Genomic DNA, 17,141 nt, shown 5'->3' with positions numbered 1-17,141 from the left:
CACGTTAGGAGTGCTATGTGTATTTCTCAAACCAAAAGAGATTTATACATAATTGCACCAAATTTCAGGAGATGAGAGTATAATTATCCATAAAAAATAAAAAATAAAAATCACTGTTTTATAGGAATCACAGGGTCTCAATATATTCCCTTAATTTTGAACTAAAGGAGTTTGGCTATAACTTTTCTAATTGGCCCTAAATCTTTCCTCCAATTTATAAAAAATTCTATGCCATCCCTCTTTTCAGAAAAAAGCTCTCTTGTGTCCCTCATCAATCATGAATAAATTGTCAACGTGCTTCCTAAAATAAAAAATTTAAAAAATTATATTATTTGTATTTTTTTTTTATTTTTATATATATATAAATTTTTTAATGCGCGCAATATGCGAAAGTATTTTATTTATTTTTAATAAAAAAATCTTGTTTCTTAACTATTAGGTTGTCGGCTAAAAACTTTTATTTTATTTCTAAAATATTATTCAACGATTTATTACACAATTAACTTATGTACTTAACATAAAATTCTATTGAGAAAAATGATTAAAACTGAATGTAGTGAGGTGATTGAGAAAGAATAATACTAAATTAAATAAAATAAAAAAATGAAAACCAAACATGTTGATGTGATTAATTTAATGAGAAAAATCAAAGACAATTTGATTAGTGTAAGGTGGGTCCCAAATCCAGCTACAAAATTAGTGCATGAAACGTAATAATGATGTCATGTTTATGGGAGCATCCCATCCCATCCCATATCAATAATTATTATTATTATTATTAAAACCAATTTTAAACTATTTTTTCCTATAAATATAGTCTACTCTATTACCTCGTATTTTATCATCATTCTATTAAAAAAATAAATTGTTTATTCCCCCAATTTGGGCCAGGAAATTTAATTGTTCGAGAATGTGGGCCTGGGAGGCCCGTGTAGCCACTTCCAGCTCCTTTTTATTGGGCCCACCATCAAATCCAACCCATCCGTCCATTTCGGGTTTCGGGATGGACATGATATCGCATGCATGCATACATACTCACATCCCTCCAAAATACAAATATTTATTTATTTTTAAATGGGTAAAAAGGGGGCTGAGTGATGAGTGTCAGAGTCAGTGTGTCTCTGCCTTGTATTTACTCGCTTCACTGTTTATATTATTAATTTAAAGAAAAAAGAAAAAACATGATTATGGATTATGGGTTCTTCATATTTTGCAGACCCACTTTTTAAATTTCCCAGAAAAACAACTGTTATGATTCTTTCCTCACATTTTAATTATCCATATTTCTGTAATTTTTTGATTGATGCGTTTTCCTATTTAAAATATTTTTATATGAGTAATTAAAATGTAAAAATTCAACGTGATTTTGATCGTAATATGTAAAATATTTAGTGAAAGAATTGGTGATTAGTAACTTATTTTTAAATTTTTATGTCAGTTTTAATTTAATAAATGAGATTTGTATTTATCTTACTTTATATTATAATTTGAAAATTGGAATTGAATAGAGATAAGAAGTTGAAACGAAATTAGATTAAAATTATGTTTCACACGGAATTATTTATTTATCAAGTTTTCCTATTTCCCACTTCACTTGAGCCTTCTTTCTTTTTTATGTGGGTTGGTTCCTAACTTTATCTCCTCTCTCTTTCCCCATTTCACTTTCTCTGAAATTCTCGAGATTGGCGTCTAAGATAAAAACCAGGGGGACCTCTGTTCCAACATCTTTCCCTCTCATCCCTTCCCTTCTTCCTCTTCTCTGCTCTCCCTAAAACCTCTTCTACATATCCTCTTGCCCAGAACAAAAGCAAAAGAAAGCACCCCACCCCACTTCAGAAAGTAAGGAAAAAAAAAAAACACAATCTTGATGAGTGAGAGAGGAGGCTCTCTGTGAGAAGAGAGCCTGCCTGTTCATGCAACCACCACCAAAACCACCATTCTTTTTCTCAACAAGCTTTTTCTGCCCAACAAGACTTAGCTCGGTGGGCTTTGCTGCTTTTCTTGGATGGCACTTTCTATGCACAGGGATAGTAACAGCAGTGGTAGTAACAGCAAGCAGCAACAAATGGACCCCAGCAAGTATGTGAGGTACACACCAGAGCAAGTTGAGGCTCTTGAGAGGGTTTATGCAGAATGCCCAAAGCCTAGTTCTTTGAGGAGGCAGCAGCTCATTCGGGAGTGCCCCATTCTTGCTAACATTGAGCCTAAACAAATCAAAGTCTGGTTTCAGAATCGCAGGTATATATACTGTATTCTCAAGGCTCTTAACGATAGGGGTTTCCGGGACTTGGCTTTCTCCTTTTCCGGCTTTGAAGATTAGCTTTTTACAAGTTTTTGTAGGTTTTCTTTCTAATTCTTCTTGAATCAATGTCGGGATTCTATCTTGAGTGCGTCCTGTAAAGAACTGGTAAATGTGGGTTTATCTCTGTTTCGGATTTATGTTTTCTCATTGATGGCTATTGAGTTTCTATCAGCAAACATTGGTTATTTCACCGTTTTAAACAAATAAAAGTATTGCTGTTCATTTATCTTTGTAATATCTTCTATTTTGTTCTCATCTTAGTGTATTCGGGATTGTAAAGAGAGTGGAGTACTGGGAGCAATGTAATCTACCCTTTTCTGCCTTCCCATTTGTGCTTTATGTTTAGCCATCCAAAAGAAAGATAAAGGAACTAAAATTTTGAAATCATGATTATAAAAATGGATCTATGAGGAGACTGTAAATTTGCTTTGTTATGCTTAACATTGAATTCAAGGGTGAAATGCAACCCCTTGACAATGTTAAGTTTTTTCCCGGTGTTTTGCTATTTACTTGGAGCCTCTCTGATCCCTTATAAAATCTGTTTCCTGAAGTTGTTATTTATCAGATCTTTGTTCTGTTGAAAGTAAGTTTGTGATGGGCATTTATTATGTTCACTTTGGGTTCCTTATGTATTCCACCTTTCTCTTTTATGTGTAGATCTTGATTTAATATGTCTACAAGAATGGGGCATCAAATCAGTTTCTTGGTTTCATTCTTAGCATTCATCATTTGAATGTACTTTTCATGTTCTTCTTTTGTTGTTTTTCTATGAGTTAATCTAGTTGCCAATGTCTTAAAAGGTTGAATGGCACTTAACGGTGCAGAGAGTAATTTTGAGCCCTAAAAATTATTTATCCTGTCTAATCATATCAAAGAGAGATCTTTGAATAACTCAGCTACCTTGAGTATTTTTAACTTATGGTTTTCTGCACTCATTAACATATCTTGTATGTTTTGAGGTTCAACAGTTCGTTTGGTGTGATTATGATTTTTCAGGAAAATGTGTTTCTTGTTTGTCTTTTTGTAGATGTCGTGAAAAACAGAGGAAAGAAGCATCTCGTCTCCAGACTGTTAACAGAAAACTGACCGCCATGAATAAGCTGCTGATGGAAGAGAATGATCGTCTTCAGAAGCAGGTCTCGCAGTTGGTCTATGAAAATGGTTATATGCGTCAGCAACTGCACACTGTAAGTTTGTAACTTTTGCTGTTTATGTTACATGGTAATGACCAAATGCTTCTCCCATTAGCTTTGTTTCCTGTTTGTTTACCACCGGATTTGTATGATTATCAGGTAAGCACAACAACCACAGATACTAGCTGTGACTCTGTGGTTATGAGTGGTCAGCAACAACAGCAAAACCCAACTCCTCAGCATCCACAGAGGGATGCAAATAGCCCAGCTGGGTAATTGCCCTAATGTCACCTTAATCATTTTAACTGTTTTGTTTGGGCTGCTGGTTGGAAAACTATTACCAATTTGGTTTCATTTGATTCTTTTATTTTCCATTTCTTGTGTTGATTTCTTAGTCTTCTCGCAATAGCTGAGGAGACCCTGACAGAGTTCCTTGGGAAGGCTACTGGAACTGCTGTCGACTGGGTCCAGATGATTGGGATGAAGGTATGTACTTTTGTTGCCTTCATTGTCTGTAGATTTTCGCCCCTATTTAATTACTCTAGGTGCTAACGCATCCTTTTTCATGTGTTTAGCCTGGTCCGGATTCTATTGGCATCGTTGCTGTTTCCCGCAACTGCAGTGGGGTAGCAGCACGGGCCTGTGGCCTCGTGAGTCTTGAACCCACGAAGGTGATTTTCTAACTAGTCACTTTCATGTCTTTCATGTATGGAAAATTCATTTCAGTCAATATTCTACTTTGACACAATTTCTTTGCAGGTTGCTGAAATTCTCAAAGATCGTCTTTCTTGGTTTCGCGACTGCCGTTGCCTCGATGTAGCAAGTGCAATACCCACAGGAAATGGAGGGACTATAGAGCTTGTATATATGCAGGTAAGTCCCCTGTAGTATTATAGTTTAGTTTGAGATATGCACTAGAGCTTGCAACTGGTTGTGAGTGTAAATCTCTTCCTTAGATATATGCACCAACAACATTGGCATCTGCTCGTGACTTTTGGACGTTGAGATATATCACAAGCTTGGAAGATGGCAGTCTAGTGGTAACTAATCCTATAAAGTTCTCGATTTCTGATGATTTGTTATGATATCCTTTTGTTGTACACTGGTATTGTGTGGCGATCTTGAAAACTACAGCATTGTATTTACAGCTGAGCTATTTATACAGATTTGTGAGAGATCATTAACATCTTCTACGGGTGGCCCAACTGGGCCTCCTGCTACTTGCTTTGTGAGAGCTGAAATGCTGCCGAGTGGGTACCTGATTCGTCCTTGTGAGGGTGGTGGATCCATTATCCACATTGTCGATCACATTGACTTTGATGTAAGAAGTCCTCCAACTATGTCTGCCTGGTCTATTTTCCATCTTCTCCTGGGGAACTTATTACTTTTTGTTTTGTTACAGGCTTCAAGTGTTCCTGAAGTTTTAAGGCCACTTTATGAATCTTCCAAAATCCTTGCGCAAAAGATGACTATGGCTGTGAGAGCTTTCTTCTGTCTGTTGTGTGTGTTGCATGTCCTTGGCCTCTGTCTCACAAGCACATTTATCCTTCTGTATGTTTAGGCTTTGCGTCATATAAGACAAATTGCTCAAGAAACCAATGGAGAGATCCAGTATACTGGTGGTCGCCAACCCACTGTTCTTAGAGCATTAAGTCAAAGATTGTGCAGGTGAGAAATATCTTCCTGAATGTAGTGAACATAGTTCACTTATCTGGATACAGAAACAGGCTTTAGCTGTTAAAGAATTCACTAACTACATTCAGGCAATCTTATTAAATTCCATTTGTGTTATTTTTCTGATGTGCTGTGTATTTGGTGGATGACTGTTAGGGGTTTTAATGATGCTGTCAATGGATTTGTTGATGATGGTTGGTCAATAATGGGCAGCGATGGGGTTGAAGATGTAACCATTGCCATTAACTCATCTCCAAGCAAGTTTCTGGGTTCCCAATATAACAACTTGTCTATGCTCCCAACCTTTGGGGGAGTCCTCTGCGCACGGGCATCAATGCTTCTCCAGGTAATTTGTTTGAAATGTTATAAACTTGTGTAATCCTCCAGGTAATATGACTACATGTTTATAGACTACGTTTTGGGTTTACAATAACTATCCGGATAGGTTGGATAATATTTGATGACTTTCTTATACATTGTAAGCAGAATGTGCCTCCAGCTTTGCTTGTTCGCTTCCTGAGGGAGCATCGTTCGGAGTGGGCTGATTATGGCGTTGATGTCTACTCTGCCGCTTCTCTTAAAGCCAGTCCTTATGCAGTTCCTTGTGCAAAGCTTGGAGGGTTTCCAAGCAGTCAAGTTATTTTACCTCTGGCGCAAACTGTTGAACATGAGGAGGTGAACTCTCTGCTTTACTAGTACTCTTGTGGTGGCCATGGCTTATCTTGCATCTTCATGCTTCATCTTCCCATACTGAATCACAAGAAAATTTGTTTTTAATGTAGTTCCTGGAGGTGGTTCGTTTGGAAGGTCATGCATTCTCTCCAGAGGACATTGCTTTGTCAAGAGATATGTACTTGTTGCAGGTCTCGCCCCTATAATTCAGATTTGTGACTAATTGTTTTCTTTAAGTGTTACGGCATGAATGGTGTTGATCTCTTTAATGGAACAATGCAGTTATGCAGCGGGATCGATGAAACAACTTCTGGCGCCTGTGCTCAGCTTGTTTTTGCGCCCATTGATGAATCATTTGGTGATGATGCTCCCGTGCTGCCATCTGGTTTCCGCGTCATACCATTGGAACCTAAATCAGTTGGGTGACATTCCTTGCTCCATAATCTAACTAGAATAATGTGTTTGTCTCTTAAGAAAATTGTTGGGTTACTCTGAATGCTGGCATGATAAGAAACCAATGCTGCTGCATTCTGTCCCCTGAAAAATGTCCATCTTGTGACTGTTGTTGAATACAAAATTTTTCCTATTTTCAGTAGGTGTTTGGATTTCTGATTGGTTCAAACACTGTTTTATTTGCGTAATTTGTTATTTTGTTTGTGATGCAGGATGGGCCCACAGCAACTCGAACACTGGACTTGGCTTCTGCTCTTGAGGTGGGACACAGTGGAGCTCGTTCTGGTGGTGAAGCTGATACGAGTAATCAGAATTTTAGGTCTGTTTTGACCATTGCGTTCCAGTTCACTTTTGAGAATCACTATCGAGACAGTGTAGCTGCCATGGCCCGTCAATATGTACGAAGTATTGTGGGATCAGTCCAAAGAGTTGCCATGGCCATAGCCCCATCCCAACTCAGCTCCCAAATGGTACCAAAGCCGCTTCCTGGTTCACCAGAGGCTGTCACATTGGCACGTTGGATTTGCAGGAGCTACAGGTGTGGATTCTCCTTTTCCCTGATTTTGTAGATAGTTATTCCACCCTGATATCTAAATCTAAAATGGGCAGATCCGTCTTCTGTGTTTTAGCAACAGTCTCGTAATCTCGTGCCAATTTTCGGTTCTTCTATTTCAGAGTGCACACTGGTGGAGAACTGCTTCAGGCTGATTCATCAGCAGGTGATGCTGTTCTGAAACAACTTTGGCACCACACTGATGCTATTATGTGCTGCTCCGTTAGAATGAATGTTAGTGATTTTCACTTTGTTGTGCTTCTCCTTGTTTTCATCCATCTTTATACATGATTACTTTAGTTCTTAGCAAGCAAACTGATCAAGTAACTTTTAATAGCAGGCATCAGCAGTATTTACATTTGCAAACCAGGCAGGACTGGACATGCTGGAGACGACCCTGGTAGCCCTTCAGGATATAATGCTGGAGAAGATACTGGATGAAGCTGGTAGAAAGATTCTGCTCTCAGAGTTCTCCAAGATCATGCAGCAGGTGAGTCCCAAGAGTTATTTCCCGTGCTTGGTATGTTGACATATATGTTTGTTTGCTAATTTTGCATTCTTGTACAGGGGTTTGCATATTTGCCGGGAGGAGTGTGTGTTTCGAGCATGGGCAGACCGGTGTCTTACGAACAAGCGGTGGCATGGAAGGTTGTGAACGATGAGGATGCCAATCACTGCCTAGCATTCATGTTCATGAATTGGTCTTTTGTGTAAAGGGAATAGAAATGGGTGCTGACCTTGTGATGAGATGACAATTTGAAACTATAGCTGCACTCAGGTGTTTTAAGTTATTTGTAGTTATTTAAATTTGGGGAAAATGATGTACGACGACATATTGACAAGGGGTTATTTATAAACCTGTGAGATGCCTACTATTATCATATATATATACATATATATGGTGTTGTCTGGAAGTAGCTACTTTACTTGTTTCCATCCAAGGAAAGAGAGTGGGGTATGTATTTGTGAGAAGACGTAGAAATCTTCAGCAGCATAGTTTGGTCTTTGGCATTTTGAATTCTTGTGAAGGTCAAAGGGATGGGATCAGAGGCAGAGGCTGCGTCTCATGGGTTCTCACGTTGAATTGAACAAAGGGCTCGCGAACTCGTGTGTTTCACTTCCACTGCTGCTTCTGTATGTGTGTGTGTGTGTGTGTGTATGTGTGTGAGGATGAGCCCTACCAGAAAACATATCTTCCTCTTCCTTTTGTTTTTTCTTTTCAAGAAAAGTAAAAGTAGTTGAACATAAATATATATATATGATCCGGCTCGAAAACACAGCTCCTTCCCCCACGCTAGTTAGCTGCCTTGTGTATGCAATCAACACTATTCTGAAAACAAGAAACGAACATTACTTAGTCGGGAAGAGTCCCGGCGAAGATGCTCCGACGATCAAGTCAGTTTTCATCCCCAATTGATAGATCTCTTTTACGATAACACACTCAATGTAGTTTAAAAACCGAAAAACTTACCTCTCTCCTTAGGATTTTTCCTCTTTATTCCCTTACCATCCCACCATACTGGCGGGCTCTTTCACGTCTCCACGTTCACTGTCCACCCTCCACAAATGGTGTTACGTGTCCTAGTTTATAGGCCTCAAATATGCTTTAAATACGCAACTCTTAAGAGATTGACCCTTGGTCAAATACTTTCAGAATATAAAGACCCTTTTACCCTCTCCTGAAGGATATATTGGTCTTTTCCAGAATTACCATCATCAATATACAAAGAGGGCGAGTGCAGGAAGAAGGTAATGAGGATGGGGCAGGTTGTAATTACTGGTTTGACCTCATCATGCCACAATGAATTGTTTGTGTCTCACAAATTGATGGGGGGTCGGGCCCACCAGCAAAGGCGTGCCTTGGTATCCGCTGGCTCATCCTGAAAACAAAAGCAACTTTTGGTGTAGGGCGTAGGCCAGAGTGGGAGACAGACAACTACTGCCTACTACTGCATTGTTAGATAATTCCTCCATCACACACACACACAGTTACTTGTCTCTTTCTCTGTTAATTAACATTTAACAAACCAACCCTCTTTTCAAACCCCATCGGATACACATATAGATGTATGGGAATTCATTGATGTGGAGATTGATGATGCCTCAGCCTCACTCATGCACATCATCAAACATTATACAACATGATGGATGATGAATGGTGGGTGTGGATGCATTGTATTGTATGGATTTGGTGTTGTAGGCATAGCATAGCATCTTCTCCTGCCCAGTACCAACCCCTAGTCCTAGTCCTAGTTGGTTTGGACTTTCCTTTTACTGCATTTGAAAATCCTGACACTTCTAAAGCTTCCCTGCAAATGCCCAATCTGAAAGAATAGACACAATCAGGCCCCAATGCCCAATGCCCCTTCCTTGTTTGTTGTAATTGTATGTATTCCCAATCCAATACCAGTAGTAGTAATTGCTGAAGCAGGCTACTACAGATTTAGTAGCCATTATTAATATTGGTAATTGCTACTAATTTTCTCTTTCTCTGCTGTATAGCTAGGTAATGTTTAAGCACTCAGTCAGTATAAACGAAAGAATGGACAGTAGTAGACTAGCACTAGCAGCAGCAGCAGTGTTTTTGTATAATAATCCCCTTTGACCAACTATTATCTTTATCTCTGCAACTGGAACTGGAACGGGAAGGAAAGGCAGGCTTTTGAATTCAATCTTATCTTCTCTCTACCTGCTCTTCAATTTCAGACCTATAATCATCATTCTTTCTTTTACTTTACCCATTTCAGGGTCAGGGGAGGTAATGTGATTGATTGTGGGGGTGGGGGATATGGTTATTTCAATTATTCACACACCAAGTCAAATTCGAGTGTGGGGAAGTTCGGGTGGGTCATCACTCTAGGCCCAATCAAAATCCTCATTACTTCTTAACATACCAAATCTTTTACTCAGTGTTAGGAGGGCCTCTGTGGTCGAAGCCCAATCTCTGATGGAACAATTGAAAGTCCACTAAATCCGCCCACAAGTAACCTCCAATTTTGCATCCTACAATACGCTGTTTCAGTGGGCAGAATAATCGTAAACATGGCGGATCCAGGAAGCCAGTCGGTTCGTTCAGCGTCACAAGAAATTTCGAGAGAGTTCAAAACCCTAGTTGATTCTCAGGACTTGGATTCTATCAAACAATCACAAAACCTCATGTATGTATATATATTCTTTTTTTTTTTCTTTTTGTGGTTTAATCTGTCTACTCTGTTTCAAAATTTGGTTTACTTGCATTTACATTATCCCCTTTAATTGTCAAAGATAGTAACTTTTGAAGAAAAAATTATGCAGATTGGGAAGATTGCAGGACAGCAATGCAGTATTATCACACTTTAATGAGTACTCAGAGAATTGCTTTTCCGAAGTGTCTGCGGATTTTTCCAGGAACACACGCCTCTTAAGATCTATGAAATCGGACCTCGATTACATCTTTCAGAAGCTCAGGTATGCAACTTCGTTTTCGTATTTATTCCGGCTGCGAACTATAATTAGGATGTTTACGAGCTGTGGAAATGATGTGGTTGGGGTTAATTTTTTGGTCTTATTTATTATCAATAAATGCACAATTGGACGAACTCATCAATTGACTTTTATGTGTAGTGGGGTGAGAGTTTTTGTTGTTGCAATTCTTTGTGGGTCTGGCATGTTGTACTTGTGGTTAAGAATTTCCAGTTCTGGTGTTGCCATCTGGTATGATTTACGAAGTGCAATTCAATTTCCGGGGCTGTGATTACTTGTTTGTAAATTATTGTTAAAATGGTTTTGGATTTTGAGATCTCTTGTATTAATCTAAATGGTTTGCTGAATTAATGCCTTTTACGATTTGATGAATGATATAATGTTACCTTACTCTTGTCAGTAAATGAGTTATTGCTGCAACCTGGGACCATACTGATAATCTTCCTTTTTAGAATACACCGTGAGTTGAAATCCTCTACTAATGCAGAAAAGTGGTCCTTAAGTCTCATCATTGGTGGAATTCGTGGCCTGCGGGCTGGAGGAGCTAATCATTGGAATTTTCTCTTTCTGTCTGGTGCTCACTTCTTTGAGTTAAGAAGCAAGAAAATTGCTGAGTTTTACTGATCAAAATCTAGTTTCATGAAAACTTGAAAATGCATTTGAATGTGAGCCTTTGTCGTTGTTATGATGCAAATCTGTGTTCAGTGTTGGCGTGTGTGTAATGTGCGGATTTTCTTCCTTACTTGGTTAATTGCCACTTAGTCTGGTTATGTTTGGCTTTTTTAGTTCTTTTGTGGTGTAGGTGGGGAGCAGAAATCCCATCTCCTTTGAAACTTCACCAATGGGGAGTAGAAGTTTGCACATTTCATTTCATGTCATTGAGATTTTGGTTTTAATTTTGCAGGAGTCTGAAGGCAAAGATCATGGAAACCTATCCAGATGCTTTTCCTGATGATTCAGCAATTGAGGCACTTGATCAAAGACCAGACCTCGAGTTGCCTAGGTGAATCTGGTATTGCACATATTTGGACTTCTCTCTACAACCCAGCTTCTGGAAATGTCTGTGTTGTCTAATGTCTAGATTTTTGTACATTATGGTGATTCTTCATACTAGTACAGATGGCTCTCTGTTCATACATGGTTACAGTGGCGTTGTTAATGGTTTTTGATCTTTTAACAATTCACGAAAACTATTAGTCGAAACCGCATGCACGCTGTGGTAAGCATGAGAATAATCGGATCTTCAATGTGAACACAAGGAACTGAATAATTGTGTCTCATAAAAAAACTGGGTATTTCGTTCAATCGATTTACCAAGAGGTTGCTTCTGTTTTCATCACCTCTGAGTCTTTCTGTATGCAAAATCTCGGTTCTTTCATCTTCAACTGGAGTGGAGGAAATATTTGAAACTATTGGCAGGTTAAGACATGTAACTACCAATGGTACTGGACAAGAATTTCAGGGGAGGTGGGCGGAAATGCATTATTATTTGAATGGAAAAAACAGTGAGTTTTGAGTTAGTGTGTATTGGGCTTGATCCTATTCCATCAACACTGCTCAAACAATGTAAAATTCAGAAAACTACCCTTTTGCCCACTATGTTACTGAACTATATGGTAAACATGTGAACCAGAGCCACCATTATGCTAAACTATGGGAGTGCTTATCTACTTTTATAGATGTGATTTTTGTAAAAAAAATTGAAAGTTGCAGTACAATTAAAAATGGGTTGTATTTATATAAATAAAATAAAAAGCAGATAAAAGCTAAATTGGATAGTGTTTTATTTTTATTTTACCTTTTATTACAATGTGATTGGCATTGCACATGGCGCGTGAAACAACCTCATTCCCCGCTTTCGCCATGTGTATAGGCTATAGCCCATAAGTACATGCAATTTGACTGTCACAACTCCTCACACTCACTCCCTTCATGCAAAATAAGCTTCTCAGTTTCAAGCCCTCAAAAAGTTAACTTGTAGCTGCCTTCTGTTCTGCACACTCTTTTCTTGCCTTCGATTCCATTCCAAGTGGTACAAATTCCTCACAAGCAACACCACTTCACAGGAAGGTGAAAAAAGGGATAAACAATGAAGGAATGCAACGCCAATGTGAGAAGTGCAGTTGAGAAAGAGAGGACCAAGATGAGAGAGAGGCAAAGGAGGTCCATCACCACCAACATCTTCCACGGCCTCCGTAAGCACGGTGGCTACCGCCTCTCCCCTCGCGCTGACATCAATCAAGTCCTCCGCCATCTTGCTCAAGAAGCTGGCTGGATCGTCGAGCCTGATGGCACCACCTACCGCTCCGCCACCACCACTAACTCTAATGTACTTTGCACTAATCTTTCTTTTTCTAAAGGTTTTTCTTTATATGCTTAATAACCACATTAATTGTGATTTGTATTATAGGGGACTAATTCATGCCCGGTCTGCGGTGGGGGAAGGAAAAGTGTGCCGCCGAAGCCAAGCTGCTGCATCTTGGGTGGCGGAGGAGAAAGTTCAACCTCAACCTCGCCCCACCACATCACAGTCGGAGACTCCACCGTGAACAACCTCTCATCTGGTGGCCTTCTGCCCTCCTTTTCATCAACTAGTACTGTCATGTCTACAAACGAAACCCTTCTGGCTATTTACATGTGCGGAGCCGCGCCACCACAAAATGCCGCCTGTTCCCCCGCGTATAGGGAAGGTCAGCACTTATACTTATTGCACGAGGCTAGTATTTCCAATCAGAACAGCTAGCTGGATCTCCTTGATGCGAGGAGGCCTTCTGGTCTAAGAATATTTCTTTTTTGCTTGATACTGTAGTAATTAATATATTATCCGCTGCTCTTTTACAACTTTAAGGCAATAGTGGGAGAGGGGTACAAATAAATTGAAGATGAACTATGCAAGTATACTTCTTACATTGAAACAAATAAAAGGAGATGGGATGCAAGGATGCAATTTCTAAAAGCAGGTTGAATTAATTATGAACTGTGCAAGGACGCAATTTTTAAAAGCACGTTTCTACCAAAGCAAGAACTGCGTATAAAAGCGACTCAAACTGCTTTGTACGTATCCCTTGAATCCGAGTTTCACAAGAGATCAGTAAGAATAAAAACAAGAAACATTACTTGCTACATGGCTCAGCTCAGATGATAATGAATTCGAACATGCACTATCAACACTGACTAAATATTTAAACTAAAAGGAGCCTGATGAAGCACTTCCCAGGCTGCGGCTGACCATACAAGGAGCCCAGAGAGTCTTTTTTTGGACAACCAACTTCTAAATCTTCGAAATGGTTAAAAGAAACCAGGAATTTCACCCGGCATGGGAGCCAATTCATTGTTGTTGAACCTTTCCTCATCATAAAAACAAGCGCGTACAACCCTACCTCCGAAAAAGCGACCTTCAAGTTCTATGAGGGCTTTAGTTGCTTGCTCTGCTCTCTCAAACTGAATAAATATTCTTACAGCTTCATCGTGTGGGAAGTTTGGTTCCGTAATCTCAAAGATCAGGACACGAGTCACCGTACCAAATTTAGCACACTCCTCTGCCACCTCACCTTCTAAATCATCATCAACCTCACCCGGGCCAACCTTCACAAAGAAGCAGAGGATATACATAAGAATTTTAGGCAACCCATGACACACACGGATTATAAGCCAATAAATATGATAAATGCAAAACCACAAATCATTCAGATCAGTGGCTGCCAGGGGCTGGAGTAAACAGCAACCATGATGGAAATCATAATCATTTTATAGATAATTCAAGCACCACGTAGGCACCAACACTAAGGGAGAAATAATTTATATCCACATGATGCGTTGTTAGGGACATGAGTATGAGATGAGTAACTGATTAAGCTACAACTCAGAAAATCACATTCACCTGATCAAACTACATTAGAAAACTACATTCGCATGCCCACATATACATGCGGGATCCTAAAGTGGAAAAAGAAACTTGAATACAAGAAAGAAAGAGACCAGTAACTGTGCTCACAGGAGATTGTTATATATGAGAGAGAAGGAAAGACCAGCTAACAGAAACCCTCAAACGGAAAGAAATGATTAATATTTAGGAAAAGAAATACTATCATGAACTCAACACAAAAAGAACCGAAACGTACATTTTCGCACGACAACCTATACAAAATTAAAAACACATATTTCCCCTGAAAACTGAAAATGAAAACATAAACAAACAGGTTTTAGTTTCCAACATGGCTTGCAAGTAGGAATTCTACTTGGATGGATCACATAAAAAATAAGGCCAACCTTGCTGGATGCATGTCACAAGAAGCAAAAAGCTTTTAAGCTGCGTTGTGTTCCAGCATTAAACATAATGTTTTCTTTCCTCATATTTATCTGTTCAGGTGACTAGGCTGAAGATATTGGTAGAACTGAGGTTTTAGTTTCTCTTCCTTCAATAAGATTGAAACAGAATACCAAACATTGTTCAACAGGTTAGTAGAACATAAGTATCTCCATTATATCGCCTCGACTTGTCAAGAAACTTCCTGCCATTTAGTTGTCAAGGAACTTTTCATGCAAGAAGTTTTTATGAGAATAATGCTTTTCTATCTGTCTTCTCTTCCCTGCGTGAAACATTACAGTTTTACCATGGGGAAAGCAGAACAAACACTAAAGTGAAAGCGGCATTCCACAGAATATACAGTTGTTATATCCATGTTCGGCTCATGGAACTGAGAGGAGAAATTTTACTCAAATTTGAACTGAGGTATGTTGTGAAATTCTGAGACTTCAGTTCAGTACATCCATATTTGGCTCATGGAACTGAGAGCAGATAAAATTTCACTCAATTTTGCACCGAGGAATGTTATCAAATCTGAGACCTCAGTTCATGGTAGCCAGCGTTGTACCAAAGTAAATTAGACATCAGAAAGGGTTCTTAATCCTACTCTGCATGGAAAAGTGAAAGTCGATAAAATAAACACTGTTCAAAAGATGGAACTAGTCACTGCAAACCTGTCGAAAATCTCCTTAGCATTAGAAGCAAAAAGAAACACATACTATGATTTTACTTGTTTTTCAGTTAACTCATGGGGAGGAAAGCTACAATACATCTCCTATTGGTATTCAACCGAGCTCCACAGTATCTGATCTGAACTTGTAGTTACCAAAATCATCGCTAAACCACTGCTCATGAAGAAATATACTAAACGAACAGGAAATACAAATTAAACCACACAAATCTCACAACACTAACGCGCTAAACTTCATAATCACAAATATTAATACAACAGTTGAGCACAGACAGAGCATATACGAATCCCTCAAATAAAGTAAGCAATCCATACCATGTTCCTGAGAAGCACAACCCTGGTAGGGGGCCCATTGAAACTAACACTCTTAACCTTCTTACTCGACTCGCTGGCATTCACGATGACCCCAGCTCTCTTATCCGTCTTCTTGGCCACCAATGGCGTTGTAATTCCCTGCTCCTGCTTCCCCAAACCCTGTCCTTCCTTCCATCCCATCTTCGCCATCATCCTCTGGGCCGCCGTCATCTTCCCTTCCGCTCCCAGTCCCAACCCTCCACTCTCCGACTTCCCAATGCTAAACCCTTCCCCTCCCCCATTACCCAGCGGGGGTGGAGACGGCGATCTCGGCACACCACCTCCGCCGCCGGTCATAGCCGCCCTCCTTCGCCACGCCTCCTCTCCAGAAATACTCAATTCCCTATCCCTATCGCGATCCCTCTCTCTCTTCTCTCTCTCCTCCCTTTCCCTCTCTCTCCTCTCTCTCTCCTCCAGTTCTCTCCTGACCTCTGCCTCTGCTTGCTTCCTCTTTCGCTCCCGGCGGTAATCCTCGTAATCATTTGGCCGGGCTGGGTCGTACTCTTCTAAGACGGAACTCGTGACGCCGACAAGAGCGGGTTGAAACGAAGACATGGTAGGGTTAGGATTTGTATTCTCGACGGCGGGCGGCTGAATTGCAATAGTGTTTTTACTGAAGGCAGTGGTCTGGGATTGTTTGGGCTTGGGGTTTGGGGGGCGGAGGATGGTTTGAGGAGGGGGTAAGGGTTTGCGGAGGGTGGATGGGGCCATCTTGACACTGCTGGACCAGACATTGGTGGCGGATGTGGTGGTGGAGCTGTCGTCCGTGGCGGAAGACGGTGGGGGGAGATCGCCGTACAAGCCGCCCAGCATTCTGGGACAATCCAAAGCGTAAGCGTCTGCGGTTGCTCCGAATTATATTTGCGGTTGGGCACTAAATTAGATCATATGTTTGATATGTAATAGTATATATATATATGCGGCCCCGTTCATGTCTCTATATCTCTCTCATAAGAAAATAATAATAAGGGTAAAATACACTTTGTCTCTTAAACTATTCATAATATAATATTCATTTTTCTTTTTTGTTGGACCTTATGTTTTAAATAATTATATTATTCTGAATATAGTTTACTATTTTGCATATTTAATTATCATCAATATTACATTTTCTTAATATATCTTAGTATTTTATACATTAAATCATCACCAAGGTAATTTTTTATATCAGAATAATTTAATAAAAGCAAGGTATAAATTAATATATAGTAGATACACAATAAATATAATATAATTCATAATTCATATATATTTTTTAAAGAAATTGACAAATATATATGCTTCACCAAAAGTTAAATATTTTTAAAAAAATAAATGAATATAAATACTTCATCATATTTTTTAAAAAGATATATATTCAAAAAATTATTTAATTACTCACTTTTATCTAAAAGAAAAACTATTTAATGATTTAATTTTATTACTAGATTAATAAAACTTTTTTTATGAAAACTTCTTATGTATTTCTTGTAGTCATTCACTACTTAACTTTTGAGATTGTAAGATATCAATAAAATCAAATTATTTAATTTACGAAATAT

At 39.2% G+C, this 17,141-nt stretch overlaps 4 protein-coding genes across 5 annotated transcripts; 3 read left to right on the top strand and 1 right to left on the bottom strand.

Annotated features, from left to right (window-relative positions):
* The first annotated feature begins 1,615 nt into the window (after nt 1-1,615).
* LOC105175788 (homeobox-leucine zipper protein ATHB-14) lies at nt 1,616-7,701 on the top strand. Of its 2 annotated transcripts, none has more exons than XM_020698367.2 (18): nt 1,616-2,238; nt 3,330-3,489; nt 3,595-3,707; nt 3,831-3,921; nt 4,011-4,106; nt 4,195-4,308; nt 4,392-4,475; nt 4,601-4,756; nt 4,838-4,912; nt 4,997-5,103; nt 5,266-5,455; nt 5,596-5,784; nt 5,892-5,972; nt 6,064-6,198; nt 6,447-6,772; nt 6,910-7,021; nt 7,125-7,277; nt 7,355-7,701. In XM_020698367.2, the coding sequence occupies exons 1-18, from the start codon at nt 2,006-2,008 to the stop codon at nt 7,499-7,501; spliced, it is 2,562 nt and encodes an 853-aa protein (XP_020554026.1). In that variant the 5' UTR covers nt 1,616-2,005; the 3' UTR covers nt 7,502-7,701. The 2 variants fall into 2 exon arrangements, with proteins under 2 accessions (XP_020554026.1, XP_011096678.1); XM_011098376.3 differs by having other exon boundaries at nt 1,618-2,238; nt 7,128-7,277.
* Nucleotides 7,702-8,855: 1,154 nt separating this feature from the next.
* LOC105175787 (kxDL motif protein) lies at nt 8,856-11,429 on the top strand. Its single transcript, XM_011098375.3, has 3 exons — nt 8,856-9,945; nt 10,082-10,234; nt 11,154-11,429. Exons 1-3 carry the CDS (start codon nt 9,830-9,832, stop codon nt 11,254-11,256), a joined length of 372 nt encoding a protein of 123 aa, XP_011096677.1. The 5' UTR covers nt 8,856-9,829; the 3' UTR covers nt 11,257-11,429.
* Nucleotides 11,430-11,567: 138 nt separating this feature from the next.
* Nucleotides 11,568-13,090, top strand: LOC148784950 (uncharacterized). The gene is made up of 2 exons (XM_011098374.3): nt 11,568-12,578; nt 12,660-13,090. Exons 1-2 carry the CDS (start codon nt 12,339-12,341, stop codon nt 12,990-12,992), a joined length of 573 nt encoding a protein of 190 aa, XP_011096676.1. The 5' UTR covers nt 11,568-12,338; the 3' UTR covers nt 12,993-13,090.
* Nucleotides 13,091-13,275: 185 nt separating this feature from the next.
* LOC105175785 (DNA-damage-repair/toleration protein 111) lies at nt 13,276-16,494 on the bottom strand. Its single transcript, XM_011098373.3, has 2 exons — nt 15,562-16,494; nt 13,276-13,834 (listed from the first exon to the last, which is right to left on the bottom strand). The coding sequence occupies exons 1-2, from the start codon at nt 16,411-16,413 to the stop codon at nt 13,538-13,540; spliced, it is 1,149 nt and encodes a 382-aa protein (XP_011096675.2). The 5' UTR covers nt 16,414-16,494; the 3' UTR covers nt 13,276-13,537.
* Between the last annotated feature and the right edge of the window lie 647 nt (nt 16,495-17,141).

The sequence above is a fragment of the Sesamum indicum genome, linkage group LG12 (assembly GCF_026168435.1).
Source record: "Sesamum indicum cultivar Baizhima isolate 11 linkage group LG12, ASM2616843v1, whole genome shotgun sequence".
Classification (NCBI taxonomy): domain Eukaryota; kingdom Viridiplantae; phylum Streptophyta; class Magnoliopsida; order Lamiales; family Pedaliaceae; genus Sesamum; species Sesamum indicum.
The sequence above is the reverse complement of the archived record's forward strand: the minus strand, read 5'-3'. Positions and strand labels throughout refer to the sequence as shown.